The 24061-nt window shown below is 41.6% G+C and overlaps 1 protein-coding gene across 1 annotated transcript in view; it reads right to left on the bottom strand.

The window, feature by feature from the left end:
- LOC140733993 (interferon-inducible GTPase 5-like) overlaps nt 1–23512 on the bottom strand; it is a 28694-nt gene extending 5182 nt beyond the window's left edge. Inside the window, exons 1-2 of the mRNA XM_073057570.1 lie at nt 23434–23512; nt 14431–14561 (exon numbers count right to left, since the gene is read on the bottom strand). Coding sequence (XP_072913671.1) covers nt 14431–14450 — 20 coding nt within the window. The 5' untranslated portion in view covers nt 14451–14561; nt 23434–23512. The remainder of the gene's footprint in view (nt 1–14430; nt 14562–23433) is intronic.
- Between the last annotated feature and the right edge of the window lie 549 nt (nt 23513–24061).

Below are 24061 nucleotides of genomic sequence, written 5' to 3'. Positions count from 1 at the left end.
TTAGTAATTTGGGATACATTAAAAGCTTATTTACGTGGTCAGATTATTTCATATATAGCTAAGCTAAAGAAACAGACAAGAATGGAATTAGATAAAATTTCTAAGCAAATTGAAGACTTAGATATCATCAATGCAACCTCTCCAAATGTTGATTTGTTTAAAAGAAGAGTGGAATTACAATCACAATATAATTTATTATTAACTTATCCTATTGAAGGATATTTGCTTAAATTGAAAAGTCAGTTTTATATTTTTGGGTATAAAAATAATAGGGTCTTAGCTTCCCAATTAAGGGCAGCTAGAGCTAAAAGACAAATTTTAAAGAGTCATAAAGATAATGGAGATATAATAAGTAATGATGAAGACATTACAAATATTTTTCATGATTTTTATTCTGACCTTTATAAATCTCAATTTCCTGCAGATTCCTCCAAAATGAAGGCTTTTTTACATAAGATTAAATTTCCTAAAATTACTGTTGAAGATCAACAGATGCTTGATGCTCCAATTACTGAACATGAAATTCAGGAAGCTTGGTTGTTAATGCAATCAGGTAAAGCTCCTGCACTTGATGGTTATTCAGTAGGATTTTACAAAAAAAAAATTGAAAAAATACTTTCTCCATATCTTTTGGGAACATTTCATGAATCTTTTGAGAAGGGTAATTTACCTCATCCTTTTTATGAAGCTTCTGTTTCCTTAATTCTTAAGAAAAATAAAGATCCCACTGAATGTTCATCATATGGACATATTTTGTTATTAAATGTTGAAGCAAAAATTCTTTCTAAGACAATGGCTAACTGTTTGGAATTTTTTATAAAATCATCTCTACGGATCAAATGGGCTTTATTAAAGGCCGTTACTCTTTCTCCATTGTTCGGAGCTTGATGAACATTATATTTTCATCACTAACTAAGATACCCCAAAATGCTATTTCTCTTGATGCAGCAAAGGCAGTTGATAGAGTTTGATGGATATATCTGTTTAAGGTATTAGAAAAATTTGGCTTTGGTAATAATTTAAGTAGTGGATTCAAATGTTCTATGAGAATCCTATTGCTACTGTTATTACTAATAATCTTAGGTCCACTTTTTTTAATTTCACGAGGTACTAGACAGGGATGTCCATTAAGCCCTTTATTATTTAATCTCGTACTACAGCTTTTGGCCATAATACTCCGTGAAGCTAAAAATATTCATGGTATCTCTGTAAATGGGACCAAACATAAGATTTCTCTTTACGCAGATGATCTTTTGGTTTATATTTCAAACCCTGAAGAATGTATTCCTAATCTTTTGAAAATACTAAATGAATTTGGAAAATTTTCAGGATATAAACTTAACTTAAATAAAAGTGATTTTTTTCCATTAAATGCTCCTGTTTTTATATATAATGATATTCCATTCAGAATTAATAATTCTTTTAAATATTTGGATATCATAATTGCTAAAAAATACAAAGATCTTTATAAAGCTAATGTTGTTCCTTTAATGGACTCTATGAAACAATTATTTTCTAGATGGAACCCACTTACAATTTCTTTAATAGGTCATATTCATGCCGTGAAAATGATGATTTTACCTAGATGTTTATATATTTTTCAAAATATACCTTTGTTTCCAACTAAAATTTTTTTGATCAAATCGACTCTATTATTTCATCCTTTATTTGGAACAATAAGAGACCAAGAATTAACAAGTATCATTTACAAAAATCTAAAAAAGATGGTGGACTTGTACTTCCTAACTTAAGATTGTATTATTGGGCTGTGAGTATTCGACAATTATATTTTTGGCTATATTGGCTCGATAAGAGCTAAAAACCAGCCTGGATTGATTTGGAATTTAAAGCTATCTATCCTGTTATTAAACAGTGTTTATGGATTTGGTTTCAGTTCTGCAATTTTTAAAAAATATTTTAAACCATTTAAATTGTCTCACTCTTTATATTGAAATTTTTTATTTAAACCCTCAAAAACTGATCCCATTTTTCTCCTGTGGAGAAATAAGGGGATCTGTTCTGTTGCAGATCTATTTTGTGATGGTCAATTGATGACTTTTGATGAGTTAATTAGTAAAATTCTCTCTGTCTCATACACACTTTCTGCAATAACTTCAGGTTAGACATTTTTTACAAAAATACTTTTCTAAGTTTCCATATATGCAAGAATCTGATTTGTTGGATATTAATTTGAATATGTTTCCGTTAGTAAGAGGTTCCATTAGTAGAATTTATAATTTATTTTTACTACAAAAAGATAACCTCTCACTAAAGATTATACACGATTGGGGGAGAGAACTTAATATGACCTTCGTTAATGAAGATTGGTTGCGAGCTCTGAAAATGGTCAATTCTTTCTCGATATGTGCCAATCACTGTTTAATTCAATTTAAAATTGTTCACTATTATTATTTAGCAAGGGAAAGACCATCCAAAATATTTCCTAACATAGATAATTATTGTGATAGGTGTAAAACTGAAGTAGCCACTTTGTCACATATGTTCTGTTTATGTTCTTCATTAAAATCTTTTTGGAAATCTTTATTTTCTACAATTTCTAAAGCTCTGAAAATTAATTTACAACCTAATACATTGACTGTACTATTTGGAATAGTTCTGCATCATATTCAGGGTATTTCATCTTCAGATCAACATGTAATTGCATTTGTTACATTATTGGCAAGAAGGGCTATTTTATTGAAATGGAAAGATCCCTATGTCACTACATTAATTCAATGGTTCTCTTAAGTAATGTTATGTATTAAGACCATAAGACAAAGGAGCAGAAGTCAGCCATTTGGCGCATCTAGTCTGCTCCACCATTACATCATGAGCTGATCCAATCTCCCCTTTAGTCCCATTCTCCCAACTTCTCACTATTACCTTTGATGCCCTGACTACTCAGATACCTATCAATCTCTGTCTTAAAGACACTCAATGACTTAGCCTCCACTGCCGCCAGTGGCAACAAATTCCACAGATTCACCACCCTCTGGCTAAAAAAATCTTTTCGCATCTCTGTTTTGAATGGGCGCCCTGCAATCCTCAAGTCATGTCCTCTCGTACTAGACTCCCCCACCATGGGAAACAATTTTGCCACATGAACTCTGTCCATGCCTTTCAACATTCAAAATGTTTCTATGAGGTCCCCCCTCATTCTTATAAGCTCCAAGGAGTACAGTCCAAGAGCAGTCAAACATTCCTCATATGTTAACCCTCTCATTTCCAGAATCATTCTAGTGAATCTTTTCTGAACCCTCTCCAATGTCTGCACATCCTTTCTTAAATAAGGAGTCCAAAACTGCACACAGTATTCCAAGTGACGTCTTACCAGTGCCTTATAGAGCCTCAACATCACATCCCTGCTTCTATACTCTATTCCTCTAGAAATGAATGCCAACATTGTATTCGCCTTCTGCACCACCAACTCAACCTGCAGATTAACATTAAGGGTATCCTGCATGAGGACTCCCAAGTCCCATTGCATCTCAGAACTTTGAATTCTCTCCCCATTTAAATAATAGTCTGCCCATTTATTTCTTCTACCAAAGTGCATGACTGTACACTTTCCAACATTGTAATTCATTCGCCACTTCTTTGCCTATTTCCCCAATCTATCCAAGTCTCTCTGCAGACTCTCTGTTTCCTCAGCACTACTGGCCCCTCCATCTATCTTTGTATCATCAGCAAACTTAGCCACAAAGCCATCTATTCCATAATCCGAATTGTTGATATACAACGTAAAAAGAAGCACCCCAACACGGACCCCTGTGGAACACCACTGGTAAACGGCAGCCAAACAGAATGGGATCCCTTTATTCCCACTCTCTGTTTCCTGCCAATCAACCAATGCTGTATCCACGTATGTAACTTTCCCATAATTCCATGGGCTCTTACCTTGTTTAGCAGCCTCATGTGCAGCACCTTGTCAAAGGCCTTCTGAAAATACAAATACACAACATCCACTGCATCTCCCTTGTCCAGCCTACTTGTAATTACCTCAAAAAATTGCATTAGGTTTGTCAGGCAGGATTTTCCTTTAATGAAACCATGCTGAGTCCTCCCTATCTTGTCATATGCCTCCAGGTACTCCGTAACCTCATCCTTGACAATCGACTCCAACAACTTCCCGACCACCGATGTCAAGCTAACAGTTTTATAATTTCCTTTTTGCTTCCTTGCCCCCTTCTTAAATAGCGGAGTGACATTTGCAAACTTCCAGTCCTCCGGAACCAGGCCAGAATCTATCGACTTTTGAAAGATCATTGCTAATGCCTCCGCAATCTCCACTGCTAATTCCTTCAGAACATGAGAGTGCATTCCATCTAGTCCAGGAAATTTATCTACCTTTAGACTATTCAGCTTCCTGAGTACTTTCTCTATCGTAATTGTGACTGCGTATATTTCTCTTCCCTGACACTCTTGAATGTCCAGTATATTGCTGATGTCTTCCTTAGTGAAGACTGATACAAAACACTCGTTCAGTTCCTCTGCCATCTCCTTATCTCCTATTACAATTTCTTCAGCATCATTTTCTATCAGTCCTATATCTACTCTCACCTGTCTTTTACTCCTTATATACTTGAAAAAAGCTTTTAGTATCCTCTTTGATTTTATTTGCTAGCTTCTTTTTATAGTTCATCTTTTCCCTCTTAATGACCTTCTTAGTTTCCATTTGTAAGCTTTTAAAAACTTCCCAGTCCTCTGTCTTCCCACTAAGTTTTGCTTCCTTGTATGCCCTCTGCTTTGCTTTTACTTTGGCTTTGACTTTTCTTCTCAGCCATGGTTGCATCCTTTTTCCATTCGAAAATTTCTTCTTCTTTGGAATGTATCTGTCTTGCACCTTCCTCACTTCTCGCATAAACTCCAGCCACTGCTGCTCTGCCGTCCTTCCTGCTAGTGTCCCTTTCCAGTCAACCTTGGCCAGTTCCTCTCTCCTGCCACTGTAAATTCCTTTACTCCAATGAAATACCGACACATTGGATTTCAGCTTCTCTTTCTCAAAATTCACAGTGAACTCAATCATATTATGATCACTGCCTCCTAAGGGGTTCTTCACTTCCATCTCTCTAATCACCTCTGGTTCATTACACAATACCCAATCCAGTACAGCCAATTACCTAGTGGGCTCAACAACAAGCTGTTCTAAAAAGCCATCTCGTAGACATTCTACAAATTCTCCCTCTTAAGATCCAGTGCCAACCTGATTTTCCCAATCCACTCGCATGTTAAAATCCCCTACAATTATCATAACACTGCCCTCAGGCAAGACTTTTCTATTTCCTGTTGTAATTTGTAGTCCACATCACTGCAGCTGTTTGGAGGCCTGTAGATAACTGCCATCAGGGTCATTTTACCCCTGCGATTTCTTTGCTCAACCCATAAAGATTCTGTACCTTCCGATTCAATGTCAACTCGTTCTAACGACATAATATCATTTCTTACCATTAAAGATACGCCACCCCCCTATCTACCTGCCTATCCATCCGATACACTGTGTATCCTTGGACGTTCAGCTCCCAGAGACATGCATCCTTTAGCCACGTCTCAGTGATGGCCACAATATCATACCTGCATGTCTTAGTTTGGAAAACATTAGAAGTAGAACTTTTGATCCTCGATTCAATTTTGAGAGAAGATGGGTTTTTTTTGACAAATATTATCATTTAATTTGAATTATTTTATATGGTTTCCTTCCAGTTTTATTTTATATAAATGTGAATTGGTCGTTGATGATTTTTCTTCTATATATATATATAATGGTAAGACATATTTCTCCATTAATAAAAAGTATATATTTTTTCATTATCATATGTTATTCTTTTTTGATAAGTTCTTTTCTTCAGCTTTATTAATTGTATATATATCAACTTGTTGAAGACTTGTATCATTTTCTAGCTATAGAAGATTATGTATCAATTAAAAAAAAATTAAAATGACATTGGACCGGTTCCCCATTCCATATTTACAATACAGGACTGTAATGGTCTCAAATGCATTTTATATATGTGAAAAAAACACAAATTATAACAAATTCAATAAAACAAGGATGCAGGATCAGGTGATGTGTTTTACCTGCATGATGTGGTTGCTGGTGGGCCCCATTATGGTTCCTGGTGACCAGATCTGCAGCAAATAATGGTTACTCAAGGAATGTGGGCTCAAATTTGAGGAGCTGGAATCTGAGCTTCTAACACTGCGATACATCAGGGAGGGTGAGAGTTACCTGGACTCTGCTCAGTCTGTGATCAGGGTAAAAAATGTGTGACTGTGAGTGAGGCACTTGGAGAGGAGGCTGTTCCAAGAGGGAGTGTTGGGGGAGTCCCAGACCCTGAACTTGCCCAACTGGTCTGAAACTGATTCAATGCAAACAAAATGCTGGAGTAACTCAGCAGTGCAGGCAGCATCTATGGACAAGAATAAACAGCTGACGTTTCCAGCCGAGACCCTTCATTTCTTAGCCAAAAATGCCGACTGTTTACTCTTTGGCTTGCTGAGGTCCTCCAGCATTTTGTCTCTATTACTTTGATTTCCACCACCCACAGATTTTCTCTTGTTTGAAACTGATGCTCCTTCCCAAGATGAGACAGAGGGCTGTAGGGGCGATCAGCTACCAAACCATGGCACTATGGTTCATGGAGCTGTTCAAGAAGGTGGAAAGAAGAGATATGTAGTTGTAATTAGAGATCGTATAGACAGGGGAATAGGAACAATTCTCAGTCGGAAGAATTGAGAGTGCCAAAGGCTATGTTATCTGTCTGGTTCCTGGGTCTGGGATATCTTATGTGATGGTGCCTAACGGCGACTCCTTTGCTTGCATCTTCGGAAACAGCTCTATTTCTACCTTTAATATCTTTATTTTTTCCTTACAGGGCTCTTTTGAAGACCCTGATCTGCAGTTAAACGCAGGCTTCGGTTCTTTGCGGGAATGGGACCTGTTCTCGGGGTTTCACGTCTGGTCGCTCTTCGCCATGCCAAGAGTTTGGCCTGAGAATCTCAATCGTGTTCGGAAGCCTAAGATCTTGGGGCTTTGGAGATGGGCGGATCGAGGGTCGGTGTCACGACCGGAGACTTGTTTGTCATCGGGGAGGCCAGAAAATCTTTTGCTGTGGGCCCAAAGGCCCGAGGTCTTTGCGATCTTCAAGCACAGAGCTTGGAAAAGGCGATGAAACGGATTTTTGAGATTGTAAACCAGCAGGTTATTGTTATGTCTCCTGCCCACTGTGAAAATGGGGGACACCCCCTCTCCCTTGCCAGGGAGAGAGAGAACCTGTGGGTTGTCAAATTCGGCTGAAATGTGAAACTTCTGGGTTAACTGCAAGGTCTGTGTCTTTGCCATCGCTTAGCACACGCTTGGGCTCAATGATTGTACCGATGCGCGTTTACGTTTGCTGGTGGGGGAGTGGGGATCATTGCTCGCTGCTGCTTACGTGCGGTAGGGGGGAGCTGGGGGGGACTTTGGGGTTCTCATGTTTAACTGTTGTTCATTCTTTGGGGCACTTCTCTGTTTTCCTGGATGTTTTGCGAAGAAAAAAGCATTTCTCTGACATGAGACTTGACCTTTGAAACTTTGAATTGCAGCAAAATTAAGCATGGAAAGGGGAAAGGTTCAGCTTTTGTGTTTCACATGAGTACCAGTGATCTTAGAAGAACAAGGGAAGAGTTTCCGCTGAGGAAATTTAAGAAGCTAGGGGCAAAATTAAAATGCGGAAACAAACAGATAATAATCTCTGGGTTGCTACCTGAGCAACATGCAATTTGCACAGGGTTTATGAGTTCAGAACGATAAATGTATTGTCAAAGTCTGGTGTGGGAGAAGTGGGTTTGAATTTGTGGAACATTGGCACCAGTACTGGAGAAAGGGAGCTGTTCCAATGGGAAAGGCTCCACCTGAAATAGGCTGGGACCAGAATCCTGGCAAATCGTATTAACTAGGGCTGTGGTTAGGGCTTTAAATTAAATTGTAGGGGGTGGATTGAACAGGTTGGAAAAGTCAGGATAACATTAAGGGGAAGGAGAATCCAGGGGAGGTTACAGAAGTCTCCAAATTAATGAATAAGACAAAGTTCAGAAAGGGATAAGAAATTATCGTCAGAAACATGGAGACAAAATTGAAAAGAATTGTGAATACGGAAGGGTGGTGAATACAGAACTGAATCTGTCATATTCCAATGCATGTTGCATAGTTACAGATTGCCAGGTAGGCTGGGAAGGAGGATCACAACTGGGAGCTTAACATCCAAGGATACATATTTTATTATAAGGACGGGCCACTGGGCAGAGACGTTGGGATGGCTTTGTTTATTTAAAAAATAAATAAAGCCATAAAGAAAAGATATATGATTAGAAGATGCAGTCTACATGGGTTTAAAAAAAGACACTGACGGGAGCTTTATATGGTAGCAAGGAGGTGGGTTAGAAATTACAAAGGAAGATGGAAACGACATGTGAAGTGGTTAATATTATGTTGGCCATGGGTGATTACTATATGTAGATTCATTGGAAAATCAGTTTGGTACTCAATTATGAGAGAAAGAGTTTGTAGAATGCCTATTAGACGGCTTTTTCAAACAGCTCCTGGTTGAGACCATGAGGGAAATTTCTGGATTGGATGTTGCTTAATCAGATTCAATTAAGGGGCCAAAGGTAAAGGAACCTTTAGGAGGCAGTCATCCTACTAGTATGGAATACATCCTGCAGTCTGAGAGGGAGAAGATAAAAATGGATGTGTCAGTATTACAGTGCAATAAAGGGAATTACAGAAGCAGGAGAGAAGACTGGCCAAAGTTCACTGGAAGGTAACACTAGTAGGGATAATAGAAGAGTAACGGTTGGACTTTTTGGGAGTAATTCCACCGTAAGACATAGGAGCAGATTTGACCATTTGGCCCATCGAGTCTGCTCTCCTATTTCATCAAGGCTGATTCAATTCCCTCTCAACACCATCACGCTGCCTTCTCCCTGAAACTTTCATACTCTGACTAAGCATGAACCTATAACCATCCAATTAAAGTGTACTCAATAACTTTCCCTCCACGTCAGCCAAAGGCAATGAAATCCAGAGATTTGCCACACTCTGGTTTGAAAAACTCATCTTTGTCTATGCTCTAAATAAATATCCCTCTGTTTGGAGGGTGTGACCTGTGGTCTTAGACCCTCAAATCATAGGAAGCATCCTCTCCACATCTGAGATATTTAGTCCATTCAACATGTCTCAATGAGATTCCCCACTCACTCTACTAAATTTCAGCAAGTGCAAGCCCACAGGCACTAATTGCTCCTCATATAATAATCCTTTCATTCCTGGAGTCATTCCCATGAACCTCTTCTGAACCCTCTCCAAAGTCAGCACATCCCGTAAAATTCTTCCCCGTTTATACACTTTTATTCATTGTACCAAAGTGCCTGGCCATATATTGCCCAACATTGTACTCCTTTTGCCAATTCTTTGCCCATTCTCAAAAATCTATCTAAACCCTTCCGTAGCATTCCTACTTCCTCAAGACTCCCAGTCGCTCCACCTATCTTTGTATCATCTTTGCCACAAGTCATCAAGTCAATCATCCAAGTCATTGACATACAACGCAAAAAAGAAGCAGTCCCAACACAGACTCCAGCAGAGCACCATTATTCACTGGTAGCCAATTCTGAAGACACAGGATCGGTTCATCCCAAAAAAGAGGCATTGTAAAGGCAGGATGAGGCTACCATGAGTACAAGCTAGGTCAAGACAGCATTAAAGCAAAATAGAGGACATGCAATGTAGCAAATATTACTGGGAATCTAGAGGGTTGGGAAGTCTTTAAAAACTAACAGAAGACAACTGGGCAAAAATATTAACAAGAGCAATACTAACTATTATGGTAAGCCAGCAAATAATATAAAAGAGGAAACCAAAATAAATAGTAAATGAGAGGAAAGACTTAACAAGGGTGTCACAATCACAGATTCAGCAATGCAGCAGATTCGGCAATTGCGCTCGTGAATATGCATGCGTCAGCTAATTATTATTTCAATGTGATAATAGCAAACATAGAAAACCAGGAAACCTACAGCACAATACAGGCCCTTCGGCCCAAAAAGTTGTGCCGAATATGTTCCTACCTTAGAAATTACTGGGTTACCCATAGGCCTCTATTTTTCTAAGCTCCATGTACCTATCCAACAGTCTCTTGGAAGACCCTATCATATCCACCACCACCACCATTGCCAGCAGCCCACTCCACGCACTCACCACTCTCTGAATAAAAAACTTACCCCTGACATCTCCTCTGTACCTATTCCCCAGCATCTTAAACCTGTGTCCTCTTGTGGCAACCATTTCAGCCCTGGGAAAAAGCTTCTGATGATCCACACAATCAATGCCTCTCATCATCATATACACCTCTATCAGGTCACCCATCATCCTCCGTTGCTCCAAGGAGAAAAGACTGAGTTCACTCAAGCTGTTTTCATAAGGCATGCTTCCCAATCTAGGTGACATCCTTGTAAATATCCTCTGTACCCTTTCTATGGCTTCCACATCCTTCCTGTAGTGAGAAGACCAGAACTGAGAACAGTACTGCAAGTGTGGTCTGACCAGGGTCCAATATAGCTGCAACATTACATCTCGGCTCCTGAGTTCAATTCCACAATTGATGAAAGCCAATAAACCCTAGAGGCAACCTGCACAGCTGCTTTGAGCGTCCTATGGACTCAGACCCCAAGATCCCTCTGATCCTCCACATTTCCAAGGGTCTTACCATTAATACTATATTCTGTCATCATATTTGACCTTCAAAATGAACACTTCCCACTTATCTGGTTTGAACTCCATCTGCCACTTCTCAGCTCAGTTTTGCATCCTAACAATGTCCCGCTATAACCTCTGACTGCCCTCCACACTATCCACAACACCTCCAACCTTTGTGTCATCAGCAAACTTACTAACCCATCCCTTCATTTCCTCATCCAGGTCATTTATAAAAATCATGATAAGTAAGGGTCCCAGAACAGATCCCTGAGGCACACCAATGCTCACTGAACTCCATGCAGAATATGACCCATCTACAACCACTCTTTGCCTTCTATGGGCAAGCCAGTTCTGGATGCACAAAGCAATGTCCCTTGGATCCCATGCCTCCTTACTTTTCAATAAGCCTTGCATGGAGTACCTTATCAAATGCCTTGCTGAAATCCATATACACTACATCTACTGCTCTTCCTTCATCAATGTGTTTAGTCACATCCTCAAAAAATTCAATCAGGCTTATAAGGCATGACTTGCCCTTGATAAAGCCATGCTGACTATTCCTAATCATATTATACCTCTTCAAATGTTCATAAATCCTGCCTCTCAGGATCTTCTCCATCAACTTATGAACCACTGAAGTAAGACTCGCTGGTCTATAATTTCTTGGGCTATCTCTACTCCCTTTCTTGAATAAGGGAACAACATCCACAACCCTCCAATCCTCCGGAACCTCTCCCATCCCCAATGATGATGCAAAGATCATCACCAGAGGCTCAGCAATCCCCTCTCTCATCTCCCACAGTAGCCTGGGGTACATCTCGTCTGGTCCTGATGACTTAACCAACTTGATGCTTTCCAAAAGCTCCAGCACATACTCTTTCTTAATATCTGCATGCTCAAGCTTTTCAGTCTGCTGCAAGTCATTCCTACAATCACCATCACCAAGATCCTTTTCCCTAGTGAATACTGAAGCAAAGTACTCATTAAGTACCTCTGCTATCTCCTCCGGTTCCATACACACTTTCTACTGTCACACTTCACAGGTCCTATTCTTTCACGTCTTATCCTCTTGCTCTTCACATACTTATAGAATGCCTTGGGGTTTTCCTTAGCCCTGCCTGCCAAGGCCTTCTTATGGCCCCTTCTGCTTCTCCTAATTTCTTTCTTAAGCTCCTTCCTGTTGGCCTTATAATCTTCTTGATCTCTAATATTACCTAGCTCTCTGAACCTTTTGTAAGCTTTTCTTTTCTTCTGGACTAGATTTACTACAGCCTTTGTACACCATGGTTCCTGTACCCTACCATAACTTCCCTGTCTCATTGGCACATACCTATGCAGAACTCCACACAAATGTCCCCTGGACATTTGCCACATTTCTTCCGTACCTTACCCTGAGAACATCTGTTCCAAATTTAAGCTTCCAGGTTCCTGCCTGATAGCCTCATAATTCCCCTTACTCCAATTAAACGCTCTTCTAATTTGTCTGTTCCTATCTCTCTCCAATGCTGTTCTAAAGCAGATAGAATTATGATCACTATCTCCAAAGTCCTCTCCCACTGAGAGATCTGACACCCAAGCAGGTTCATTTCCCAATACCAAATCAAGTACAGTCTCTCCTTTTGTAGTTTATCTCCATATTGTGTCAAGAAACCTTCCTGAACACACCAAATAAACTCCACCCCATCTAAATCCCTTGCACTAGGGAGATGCTAATCGATATTTGGAAATTTAAAATCTCCCACCATGATAGTATTTAACTCCATTCATTCTGTCGTAGTATCTGTCGAGACTTGGATATGGACATAGCTACACTTCGCTTTCTGCATTCCACCTTGGCTGAGCAATTGGACTGTCGAGTCAGCTGATTCTGAAGATGAGAGGATTTGTTTTATTCTTAGTTATTCTTTTAGTTGCAGGGTAGGCTTCATTGTTTATTTGAGCGTTTTAGTCAACGACCCTATTTGGCCTGTTGTTTATTGTTTTTGTTCCTCTTATATAGTGATAGTGCTTAGGAAGCTGAGAAGTCTGAAGGTGGGTAAGACACCTGGTGAGATGATCTACACCCCAGATTTTTAAAAGTGTGTTAAAGAATCTGTGAAGCAATAGTAATGATCCTTCAAGAAATATTCATCTCTGGAAGGATTTCAGGATGGAGGGAGGCAAAAGACAGGAAATTATCTGTCAGTTAACTTGACTTCAGTGGTTGGGCAAGATGTTGGTGTCCATTATTAAAGATCAGGATTCAGGGTAGTTGAGGATACCTGATAAAATAGAACTCCTACTGGTTTCTTGAAGGAAAATCTTGCCTGACACATCAGATTTTCTTTGAGAAAACAGCAGAGAGGATATACAAAGAGACAGTAGATGTTGCTACTTGAATATTCAGTAGGCCTTTGACAAGGTGCTGTACAAAAAGAAGATAGGATTCCAAAAACAAATACCAGTATGAATAAATGATTGGCTGACTGGCAGAAAGTAAAGAGTGGGAATAAATGTAACACACATAAAATGCTGGAGGAACACGTCTCTGGCATAAAGAGCTGATCTTTCAGGCTGAGACTCTTCATCAGTCGTGATGAAGGGTCTCGGTCTGAACCATCAGCTCTTTATTCCTTTTTTGCTTGGCTGCCAGTGACTAATGATGTTCAAAAGATGTCAGTGTTGAGGAAACAGGGATTCTGCAGAAGACTTGGACATTCCAGGAAATGAGAAATAAGTGCCAGAAGGAATACAGTGAAGTGTAGTACCAGGCATTTTGGTAGAAGGAATAAGGATGTAGACTATTTTCTAATGTGGTAAGGAAGGCAAATGCAGCATTAGTATCCATTTTGAGAGGAGTAGAATATTACAAGAAGGATGTAATGCTGAGGCTTTATCTGCCATTGGGCAGACTGCATTTGGAATATTGTGAGCAATTTTGGACCCTATATCTATAAAAGGATACGCTAGTATCATAGAGGGACCAGAGTATATTCACAAGAATGTACCGAGGCTGAAACAGTTGATGTATAAGAAGTTGTTGATATCTCTGGGCCTGTATTCATGGGAGTTTAGAAGAATGGGGGGAATCTTATTGAAACCTCCTGACACCCCAAAAGCCTTCTACTTCCTGTGAGGCAGAAGTCAGATGCATGCAGGATTACCCCTCATTTCCCTTTCATGAATCAATCTCCAGCAGCACTCAAGAAGTTGTACTGGTGCACCATCTGCTCCCCAAAACAGCCACACTTTCCACCAGTACCACACAGAGGAAGAAGCAAATGCCACTCACAAAATTTAAAGATGCTGCCTGTTTATGCTATTCTACAATAAAAAGTCCACCAGGCTTTAGTGTGAGATAACATTTCCTCATGTATCTTCATCTCCGTCATGCACCATGCTTACGAGGAAATGTACCATTGTTCCTTTAGTGTTGGCAGGTCTATTGTGGTGAAATCATGGGCCAAACCCAAGATGGGATCAGATTTTCAAGAAGTTAAGTCCCAGGTATATGCTCAAGGCTGTTAGGAATTTGTAATAACTGCTGTTTTTGATGTCAATACCCACATCTCAAAAAACAATAAAACGAATTTGATCTGCCAGAGAGCCAGCACAGTCCTGTTTAAAGAGAAAGCTGAGCACTGTACCGCTTCTGCTCCAGCAGATTTTGTTGATGCAGGAGAGCTGGGAAGAAACAACGTGAGTAATTTCTGACCAACCTGGAGCTTGACCCTCCCATTCCTGATCTCCGTCTCTCGCTGGCTGGCCAGTATAAAGATCCAGTGACTACAGAGCTTTATCCAGATGCTTGGGGGGCCTTTTTGTCTTTTGTTGAGTGATTTCTCTACTTCTAGAGGAGAAGACAGAATGAGTTGTGCTTTCTTTCTCCCAGACGTATCATAGATTCTGAGGCAAATTGTCTTTAATAACATTTGGTTTCATGCAAGCAACTAGAAAATACACAATTGCATTTACTCACCTTGCCTTATTCAACCTGAAGAAAGAGTTTGTAAGGGCAGTCGTGCTTCCTCCTCAATGTTCCAATAAAGAATGTGCAATCATGAAGGTCAGGACATAGAAAACTGAATGTGAATGGGAATGGTCAAAATTATTGGACTCTCAAACATCATCATAAATCAGTCACCACCTTTAAGTGAAGTGACAGAAACCCATGTACTGTAAAATGTCCCCTTACTGTCTCAATGGAAAGCCCAGGCAATCGCTTTGGGAAAAAGAGCATTTTTCACTCACACTCCCAGCAACTCACAGGAAGATGTTATTTTCATAGACAACAGATGTCCGTGAAATTGCAATTAAATTAAAATAAAAAGCTGACTTGTTGAAGACTTTTTCTGTCTTCACAGAACAGAATGGAATACTAAAGATATAGTTAAAAACTAAACTGAATCAAGAGGATGAGATTTGTCAGTTTTTTATCCATAAAGCATTGATAAGTAAGAATACAATGAGACAATGTTACATTGTGGAGTGAATTATAACTGGGGGTATCACCATTGGGTATGGAGGTGGATGGGTGACCACTGCACAGTATCGAAATAAACTGCAGCAAGTTATATTGGCACTAGCCTCTCAAACAGCCATGACACCTTCAAGGAGCGATGCCTCAAAAAGGTGGCATCCATCAACACCCAGGACATGCCCTCTTCTCATTGCTGTCATCAGGGAGGAAGGACAGGAGCCTGAAGGCACACACTGAACGACTTCTATACTTCAGCGATTCCAATGCTTATCCGGATAAGAGTTATCCTTACTGGAACCAAACAGGCCGGGGGAATTGAGTGTTAGCTTCCAACTATCTTTTGTACCCCACTGTTATGACCCCAGCCCCCTCCTTTGTGAGAATCGCAAGAGCCCTAGTGAAGGGGGGGTCAATGACCCAAGAGAAGAGAAAGATACTTGCGGTGTCCCTCGTTTCACGGTGAGGCAAAAGCTGGTGACTGTGGTCATTGTCTCGTGGAGACACCTTTGTGAATTGGGAACTGTACTACGTGTATACCCTCAGGGCAACGTGGGTGGAGAGACGGAGAGAGATTGCATCATCCCAACCTGATTGACATCTGAGACCCCGAGAGTTCAGATAAAAGACGGGTTGTAAAGACGGCCCCCCAGATGCACCAGAAGACATGCTAGAAATCCTGTGACAGCGTTTAATAGCGACAGCCGGTGGGGGGGTTCGTGTGCGTCTTTTCCTTGCCTGGGATTGGCAACCTCACCACGGAAGAATGGCTTTAGCTACAGGAGAGGCCACAAGTGAGCGGCCATTCCCCAATGAGACTCCGACGGATCGAACTCATAAAGGTTGGAAAAACCCGCCGGGTAACTGTTCCATTCTATCCCTATCTCTCTATCTCCAACAAAGTGCACCACCGCGACACCCAAAAGACAGCAGCTGGTGGAACTGCAGTGATCACAAGAGACTTTTAGATATACATCGGACAATATATACATTACCCCTAGACAACAATAGAGCTTATTTCTTATTGATTATTACTATACTTGTGCTTTAGATTGAGAATTGACGACATATGTTATCTGAATGTTTGTATTAACCATACTTTTGTGCCCCTTTATAAATAAAAACGTTTAAAAATGGTACCATCAGACTTCAGTGGACCTCTCTATCTTTGCTGGTAAGTGATCCAGTTACGGGATACGTAACAACTTGGGGCCTCATCTCGAGATTTGATACGAAATTGGGAGGTCAGTGAATTGGGTTTGAAAGTCAAAAAATTTGGATCTGGTACGCGGGTAGCCAGACGGGAAAACAGCAAAGATGGACATGGATGAATTTATGAAAAACCCGACTTTGGGGGGTTACAAAATTAGACTTGGTAAATCTGGCGAAGGGGTTAAGCCTCACAGAGGTGAGGTCATCAATGAAAAAGTGGGAAGTGAGAAGGGTCATAACTCAGTATTACATTGGGAAGAAGGTGTTTGCAGCTGAGGAGTTGGAAAATATCCCTGAAAAAGTACCAGCTAGTGGGATGGATCAGCTAGAGTTGGAGAAATTAAGGTTGGAACATGAATTTAAAATAAAGCAGCTGGAAGCAGCTGAGAAGGAGAAAGAACGGGCTGAGAGAGAGAAAGAAAGGGCGGAGAAAGAGAAAGAAAGGGCCGACAAACAAAGGGAGCAGGCATTCCACATAAAGGAGTTAGAGGTGAAACGGGACCAGGAGCTCCAACTAAAGGGGTTAGAGGTGCAAAAAGAGCAGGACCAAGCTGAAAAGCAAAGACAGCATGAAATTCAGCTAAAAGAGCTAGAAGTAGCCGAGAAAGAGAAGGAATGAGCCGAGATCGAGAAGGAACAAGCCGAGAAAGAGAAGGAACGTGCCGAGAGAGAGCAGGACCGAGCTGAAAAGCAAAGAGAGTATGAGGAGAAACAGAAACAGAGGGAACATGACTTGGAGATGGAGAAGTTAAAGAAAGAGCGAAGAGATCTAGGGTTAGATCGAGAGGAGAGGTTTAATGTTAGTCGGGAGTTGAGGGTAGTACCTCCATTCAAAGAGTCGGATGTTGATAGTTATTTCTTGCTTTTTGAAAAGGTGGCAGTAAATCAGAAGTGGCCCAAAGAGCAGTGGGTGACGTTGTTACAAAGTGTGTTAAAAGGGAAGGCACAACGAGCATATGTGGCATTGGCCGTCGAGGGAGGGGAAGCGGAGAATTATGCCAAAGTAAAGGAGGCCATTCTCCGGAGTTACGAGCTAGTACCTGAAGCTTATAGACAAAGGTTCAGAAATTTATGGAAAGGGTGGAATCAAACGTATACCGAGCTAGCCCATGAGAAGGGTGTGCTCTTGGACCGTTGGTGCACCGTGGAACAGGTGGATGGGGATTATGGGCGTATCAGGGAGTTATTTTTATTTTATTATTTTTTATTTTTTTATTAGTTTTTCAAAACATTTTACAAAATTAAAAACTCCAAATCCCTATGAGGAGCATTAATACAGAGCAAGGTTAAGCATACAATAACAATATGCTACAAAGGAAGAGAATTTAACAAAAAAGCACCTAAATTAAAGACAAGTGAGCTTAGTGTCCTCCCCAAACCCCACAACACAAGAAAAAAACAATTCCAGGCCAACCACCACACAATATAGAGAGTATAAGTCCAGACAGTCAAACTCCCAGACTGTGAATACACTTAGCAACAGAGGATAATAATGCCTACTACCAGAAAAAAAAAGGGAGCTGAAAGCAAGGGACCGAAAAGAAAAAAAAACCCTAGTCAAGAGGAAGGTTATGAAAGTACTCGATAAAAGGCCCCCAGACCTTATGGAACTTTACATCCGAATTGAGAACTGAATAATGAATTTTTTCGAGGTCCAAGCAGGCCATAATGTCGTTAAGCCATTGCGCATGGGTGGGCGGGGCAACATTTCTCCATCTAAGGAGGATCAAGCGTCTCGCCAGGAGAGAGGCAAAGGATAGTATTCGGCATTGGGTCGGACCCAGACATAAATCTGCCTCGCCCCAAAAACTGAACAGAGCAATTAAGGGGTTAGGTTCTAGGTGCTGATTCAGAATACCCGATAATGTAGTGAAGACATCTTTCCAGAATTTCTCCAAGCTAGGACAGAACCAGTACATATGGATGAGAGAGGCCACGCCCCTCTTGCATTTATCACAGAGCGGACTAATGCCAGGGTAGAATCGAGATAATTTAGATTTAGACATATGGGCTCTATGAACAATCTTAAACTGTAAGAGACAATGGCGAGCACAAAGAGAGGTTGAGTTAACCAATTTGAGAACTGAGTCCCAGCTCTCCTCGGATAAGGAGATATTTAAATCCTGCTCCCAGGCCATTTAAATTTTATCCACAGGGGCCCATCGTAAGGCTGCTAGTTTATCCTGGATAATTGAAATTAAACCTTTACCTAGTAGATTAATGGAAAGAAATAGGTCCATAGCATTTTTCGCAGGCATTTCAGGAAAGTTAGGAATTAAAGGAGCAGTGAAGTGTCGGATTTGAAGATATCTGAAAAAGTGAGCGTTAGGCAGGTTGAACTTAACAGAGAGCTGTTGAAAAGAAGCGAAGCGATTATCAATGAAGAGATCTTCAAAATGTCTAATGCCCTTCCTGTACCAAACATGGAATGCTGAATCGAACGTGGTAGGTAAAAAAAGGTGATTATGTGCGACAGGGCTAGAAACGGAAAACCCCTGGAAACCATAGCATTTCCTGAACTGAGCCCATATACGCAAAGTGTGTCTAACCAGAGGATTAGTTATTGATCTGGGCAGACTGCTAGGGAGTGCAGAGCCAAGAAGTGCAGATATAGATAATTCTTTAGTGGAGCTCAACTCCATTGCCACCCAGTTAGGGCACTCAGGTTGACCGTGGAAGAAAGACCAGAAGGCAGCACAACGTATATTAGCTGCCCAGTAATATAAGCGAAAGTTAGGTAAAGCCATGCCACCCTCTTTTTTAGATTTTTGGAGGTGTCAGGGAGTTATTTTTGATTGAGGAATTAAAAGGGTGTGTTCCGGAGGAGATCCGGATGTATTTGAATGAGAAGCCGAATAAGTCCATCTCGGAAATTGCTAGGTTCACAGATGAATATGCCCTAACCCACAGGACAAAGTTTTCCTCGCCAAAAGGTTACCCGAGAGACCGTGGGAACGCCCGAGAAAGTCCGCCGACTGAGGCAGAGGTCCCGCCGGGAGCTAGTGGTAAGGTTGAGGGGGAAAGGCCAGACGGCCCGAGATTTCCGGGCTTGACCTGTTTTAATTGTGGAAAGGGAGGACATATTGCCTCTAGGTGCTTTGCTCCGAGAAAGGAGCCAGAAAAAGGGAAAGCAGCGGTCCCTATCGGGTGTGCCGTGGTAATCAGTAAATCGACGAAAGAGCCCCAGGTAGACAGAGTACGAGAAGGGTCAGAGACTTGGCTGTCACCCGGAACCGTGTCCGTGAAGGGGGGAGACCCACCCATTCCCGTCCGAATCTGGTGAGACACCGGGGTGGAGCTGTCGTTGATCCGCCTTGAGATACTAGATTTCGGTCGGAGAAGGGGAATGGTCGCCGTGAAGTGGATAGGTACAAGAATAGAAATGGTGCCCCTACATCAGGTAATTATGGATTGTGAGCTAGTATCTGGACTAGTCGAAATAGGGGTGCCATCAGAATTCCCGAGAACTGACGCGGACGTCCTCCTCGGAAATGATTTAGCCGGGAGGCAGGTTTGGACAAGGGTGACACGGCCCAAACAGCCTGTGAAGATTGCAGCCCTGCCCCTCGCATCTCCAGTCTGTACCACAGGTGCGAGCATTCGCAGCCTGTCGAGAAAGGCAGCTGAGAAAGCGAGCAGTTTAAATCTGGCCAGTATTGATTTGGCCGAGACGGTCCTACTGACCCTGTGCCATGAGGGTTCTGAAGGTGGTAAACCAAAGAGTAGTAAAGTGAAAGGGGTTAAGGGAGAGGAGCTAGATCTTCCCTTAGCGAAGAGAAAGGTCCTAGAGGTAGGAAATAAAGATGAGAAATGGAAAAAGCTGTTAAAAGGTCCAGAGTTGGACATGGATGATCTGTCGGGGGTGGCAGCCCTGTTTGAAGAAGTTGAGAGTTATCAAGGTGTTCCCGAGAATGAGATGAAGGCAGTCCTAGATGAAAAGGATGCCATTACCTTGGAGAGGTCTGCTGGGTTGGCAGACGAGGTTGTTTCAGCCCCGCGGGGTTGAGTTTACTCCGGAAGGGAGTTGCCCAGAGAGTAACTGGGAGGATCAGGGGAATTTAGAATTTGAAAAGGGTACAGATATTGAAAGCCTGGAAGAGGCAGATGTCCCGTTTGAGTGTGTCCAAGATGTGGATGCACGTGGTACTGTACCTAGTAATGGAGCTCAGAAAAAGTCTGAGGTATTTGATTCAGTTAAAAAGGAATGCAGTCCCTGTGGGTCAGATGGACTGGGTTCAGTGAAGAAAGGGTTAACCTTGGTAATTGGGGGAAGGGAGGGTTCCCAGGTGTTGGTACACAAAGGAGTGGTGAACCTTAAAGTGGAACTCGACCATGGGGGGATAAACATTATTATTGAAGGGAACAGGAAGTTTGTAGTTCCCAAATCGAATGAAGAAAATTTAAAGTTTAGATTGGTGGCAGAAGAAGCAACCAAGTTACAGAAACGAGGGCTTGGTAACGCGGTGCCTGCGCATCGATTACAGGTTGATTTGGAATGTAAAGGTGCCCCACACGCTGTTGTTATTCAAGAGAGCGCTGTGAAAAAGCCGAAATTTAAATGCGGCCGGAGGGAAAGGTTCGAACTGAAACCCATCAGTTTGCATGGTCTTGACAAAAGGGTTAGCTACCTGTGTAACATTAAAGAATTGGGTGGAAATTCACACGATGATTTAAGTTTGGGACACGGTGTTGAGAGAATAACCCTTATGGAACGGAAAGGCAGGAGAGTACCTCGCCAAATTACCCAGGTCCCCCACGTAGGAACTCACCGGAAAAGAGGTGACGGCTAATGGGGGCGCCATTTTTAAATAGAAAAACCGGCTGTACGGGATTTTGACAAAGCATGTGAATAACAAAGACAACCCCCTTGGAACCCTGCCTGTTGAAATCTGATGCTACCAGCCTTTAGTCAGGGACAAGATGTTACCATATTAAAGGAAGTGCCACTGTAATTGTTAACTGTTTAGATGCTGAAAAATGTATGATGGTACAGCTCTGTAGTTAAAAGAAAAGCTTTTGTACTATGTTAGATCCTAAAACCCTGTAAGACTCTGTACCACTCCGTTTTAACCGCTGGTAAAAACGTTTTAAGAGGGGAGGTGTTATGATCCCAGCCCCCTCCTTTGTGAGAATCGCCAGAGCCCTAGTGAAGGGGGGGTCAATGACCCAAGAGAAGAGAAAGATACGTGCGGTGTCCCTCGTTTCACGGCGAGGCAAAAGCTGGCGACTGTGGTCATTGTCTCTTGGAGACACCTTTGTGAATTGGGAACTGTACTACGTGTATACCCTCAGGGCAACGTGGGTGGAGAGACGGAGAGAGATTGCATCATCCCAACCTGATTGACATCTGAGACCCCGAGAGTTCAGATAAAAGAGGGGTTGTAAAGACGGCCCCCCAGACGCACCAGAAGACACGCTAGAAATCCTGTGACAGCGTTTAATAGCGACAGCCGGTGGGGGGGGGGGGGTTCGTGTGCATCTTTTCCTTGCCTGGGATTGGCGATCTCACCACGGAAGAATGGCTTTAGCTACAGGAGAGGCCACAAGTGAGCGCCATTCCCCAATGAGACTCCGACGAATCGAACTCCTAAAGGTTGGAAAAACCCGCCGGGTATCTGTTCCATTCTATCCCTATCTCTCTATCTCCAACAAAGTGCACTACCGCGACACCCAAAAGAAGGCAGCTGGTGGAACTGCAGTGATCACAAGAGACTTTTAGATATACATCGGACAATATATATATTACCCCTAGACAACGATAGAGCTTATTTCTTATTGTTTATTACTGTACCTGCGCTTTAGATTGAGAATTGACGACGTATGTTATCTGAATGTTTGTATTAACCTTACTTTTGTGCCCCTTTATAAATAAAAACGTTTAAAAATGGTACCATCAGACTTCAGTGGACCTCTCTATCTTTGCTGGTAAGTGATCCAGTTACGGGATAACACCCACCCACTCTCCACTTCAGTTTCTCTCCAAATAAACATCGTGCTTTTCAGAACAAACCTATGCCTTCTGGATTTGCAACTTCTCACCTACCACTTTAGCAATGTCCCCGAAATTTCTCCTCTAATATATTTTGTTTCTCTCTCCTTTAACTAAATCTTAAAATAACAACGCCGCACTTGAAATCCCAGCAACGCTCTGCTAGACGGCTCCAGCAACTTCCTCGGAAACTTTCCTCAGGAAGGCACGGGACAGCCAATATGAACTGTGTTCTAACTCTCCATGGGCACCTGGTCCGCATGGAAACTTGAAAGACAAGCCCGAGAACCGCTGAGCCTCACACCTTCTTCTCAAAGACCGCGGGTGACAGGATTTTGTTAGTCTCTGTACCTTGTGTTAAGCGGTATTGAAATGACATCTCATTCAGTGCTGGAAATAGTCAGATAGACTGGAAAAGTGAACTAAACATAAGTTGCAACTTGTTTCCCTCATTTGTTTCCTGGGCGGTTTGCAATACGTTCTTACACCGCAGCACCCCTTGGTTAACTCTATCGTGTTTTGTGTCACCCAGCTCTCTCCTTTCCTGGAAACACCCGAACCTCTTTATGTACCCGACTACTGTTTATTTGTTGGGTTTTGCACTACTTGTTTTAACTTAATTAGTCAATATACACATATATACTCAGTGTAATTCAGTTTTTCATACATTTGTCATGTATTGCTTTGCACTTCTGCTGCTAAATTAACAAATTTCACGACATACGCCAGTGATATAAATCCTGATTCTGATTATCAATTTAGGGCAGTTTTCTGCTGTTGTTACTTGCTCAACTTCAATTTCACTCGAAAACCCGAAGATCCCCGATGTAAAATTCCTACATTAAAGTAAAAGAGTAGAAAATAGGACAAAAGTAGCACCTGTTCAGGAGTTTTCTCAATTTGTTAGCGTTATATATTGGCTTTACGGTCGTTTACACCGAGACCCTGCTTGCAAACTCGCCCACAATTTTCTTAATCGAATAATATTAAAATTATGTAACAGTAATAAATATACTCAGTTGTCATTTAATTTATTGTCGTTACCTGCACTGGATCTTTGAGCAAAGAGGCTCCGTCAGTGAATGTCCGCTTTGATCTGCAGTCCGTTGCGATTTGTATTTCTGTGCTTCCGCTTTCATTCCCACTGTGTACCTCTCATGGATTGGACAGATTGATGGGTGTTATCCAATAACAAATAAAGATGTGCATGAGATTACTTGTTGCCGGGTGACTTGATTCTTTTCAACCTGCTGGTTCAGTGTGTGATGAGTGTTGATGGTGCCCTCAGATACCGTGTACATACAGAACGATCCCTATCAACTACAATAGTTAAATCAACGCAACGTACTCTGTCACACCTGACAATCGATTTATACCTTCCTCAATTCTTCAGCCATCCAGCTACATTGAGGATAATTTACTGCAGACAACTAGTTGAAAGTGTCATTATGATTTTAGGATATAATATGCCATATCAGCCACTGGGGAAACTCTCAGGATCACAAAGAGAATATTCAAACTGCCCTGTGTCAGGATCGAAGCCTGTTTACAGGGATTTGCAGATAAATCAATCGAGCATCATTATATCCATATAGGATTTCATCAGGTCCTAGAGGCAGGTAAGACTAGTTTCAAATTATCATAAATAACCTTCCTTCCACTAAAGTCAGAG

This window comes from Hemitrygon akajei, chromosome 10, assembly GCF_048418815.1.
Source record: "Hemitrygon akajei chromosome 10, sHemAka1.3, whole genome shotgun sequence".
NCBI lineage: Eukaryota > Metazoa > Chordata > Chondrichthyes > Myliobatiformes > Dasyatidae > Hemitrygon > Hemitrygon akajei.
Note: the sequence above shows the minus strand (reverse complement) of the source record. Positions and strands in the feature narration are given on the sequence as shown.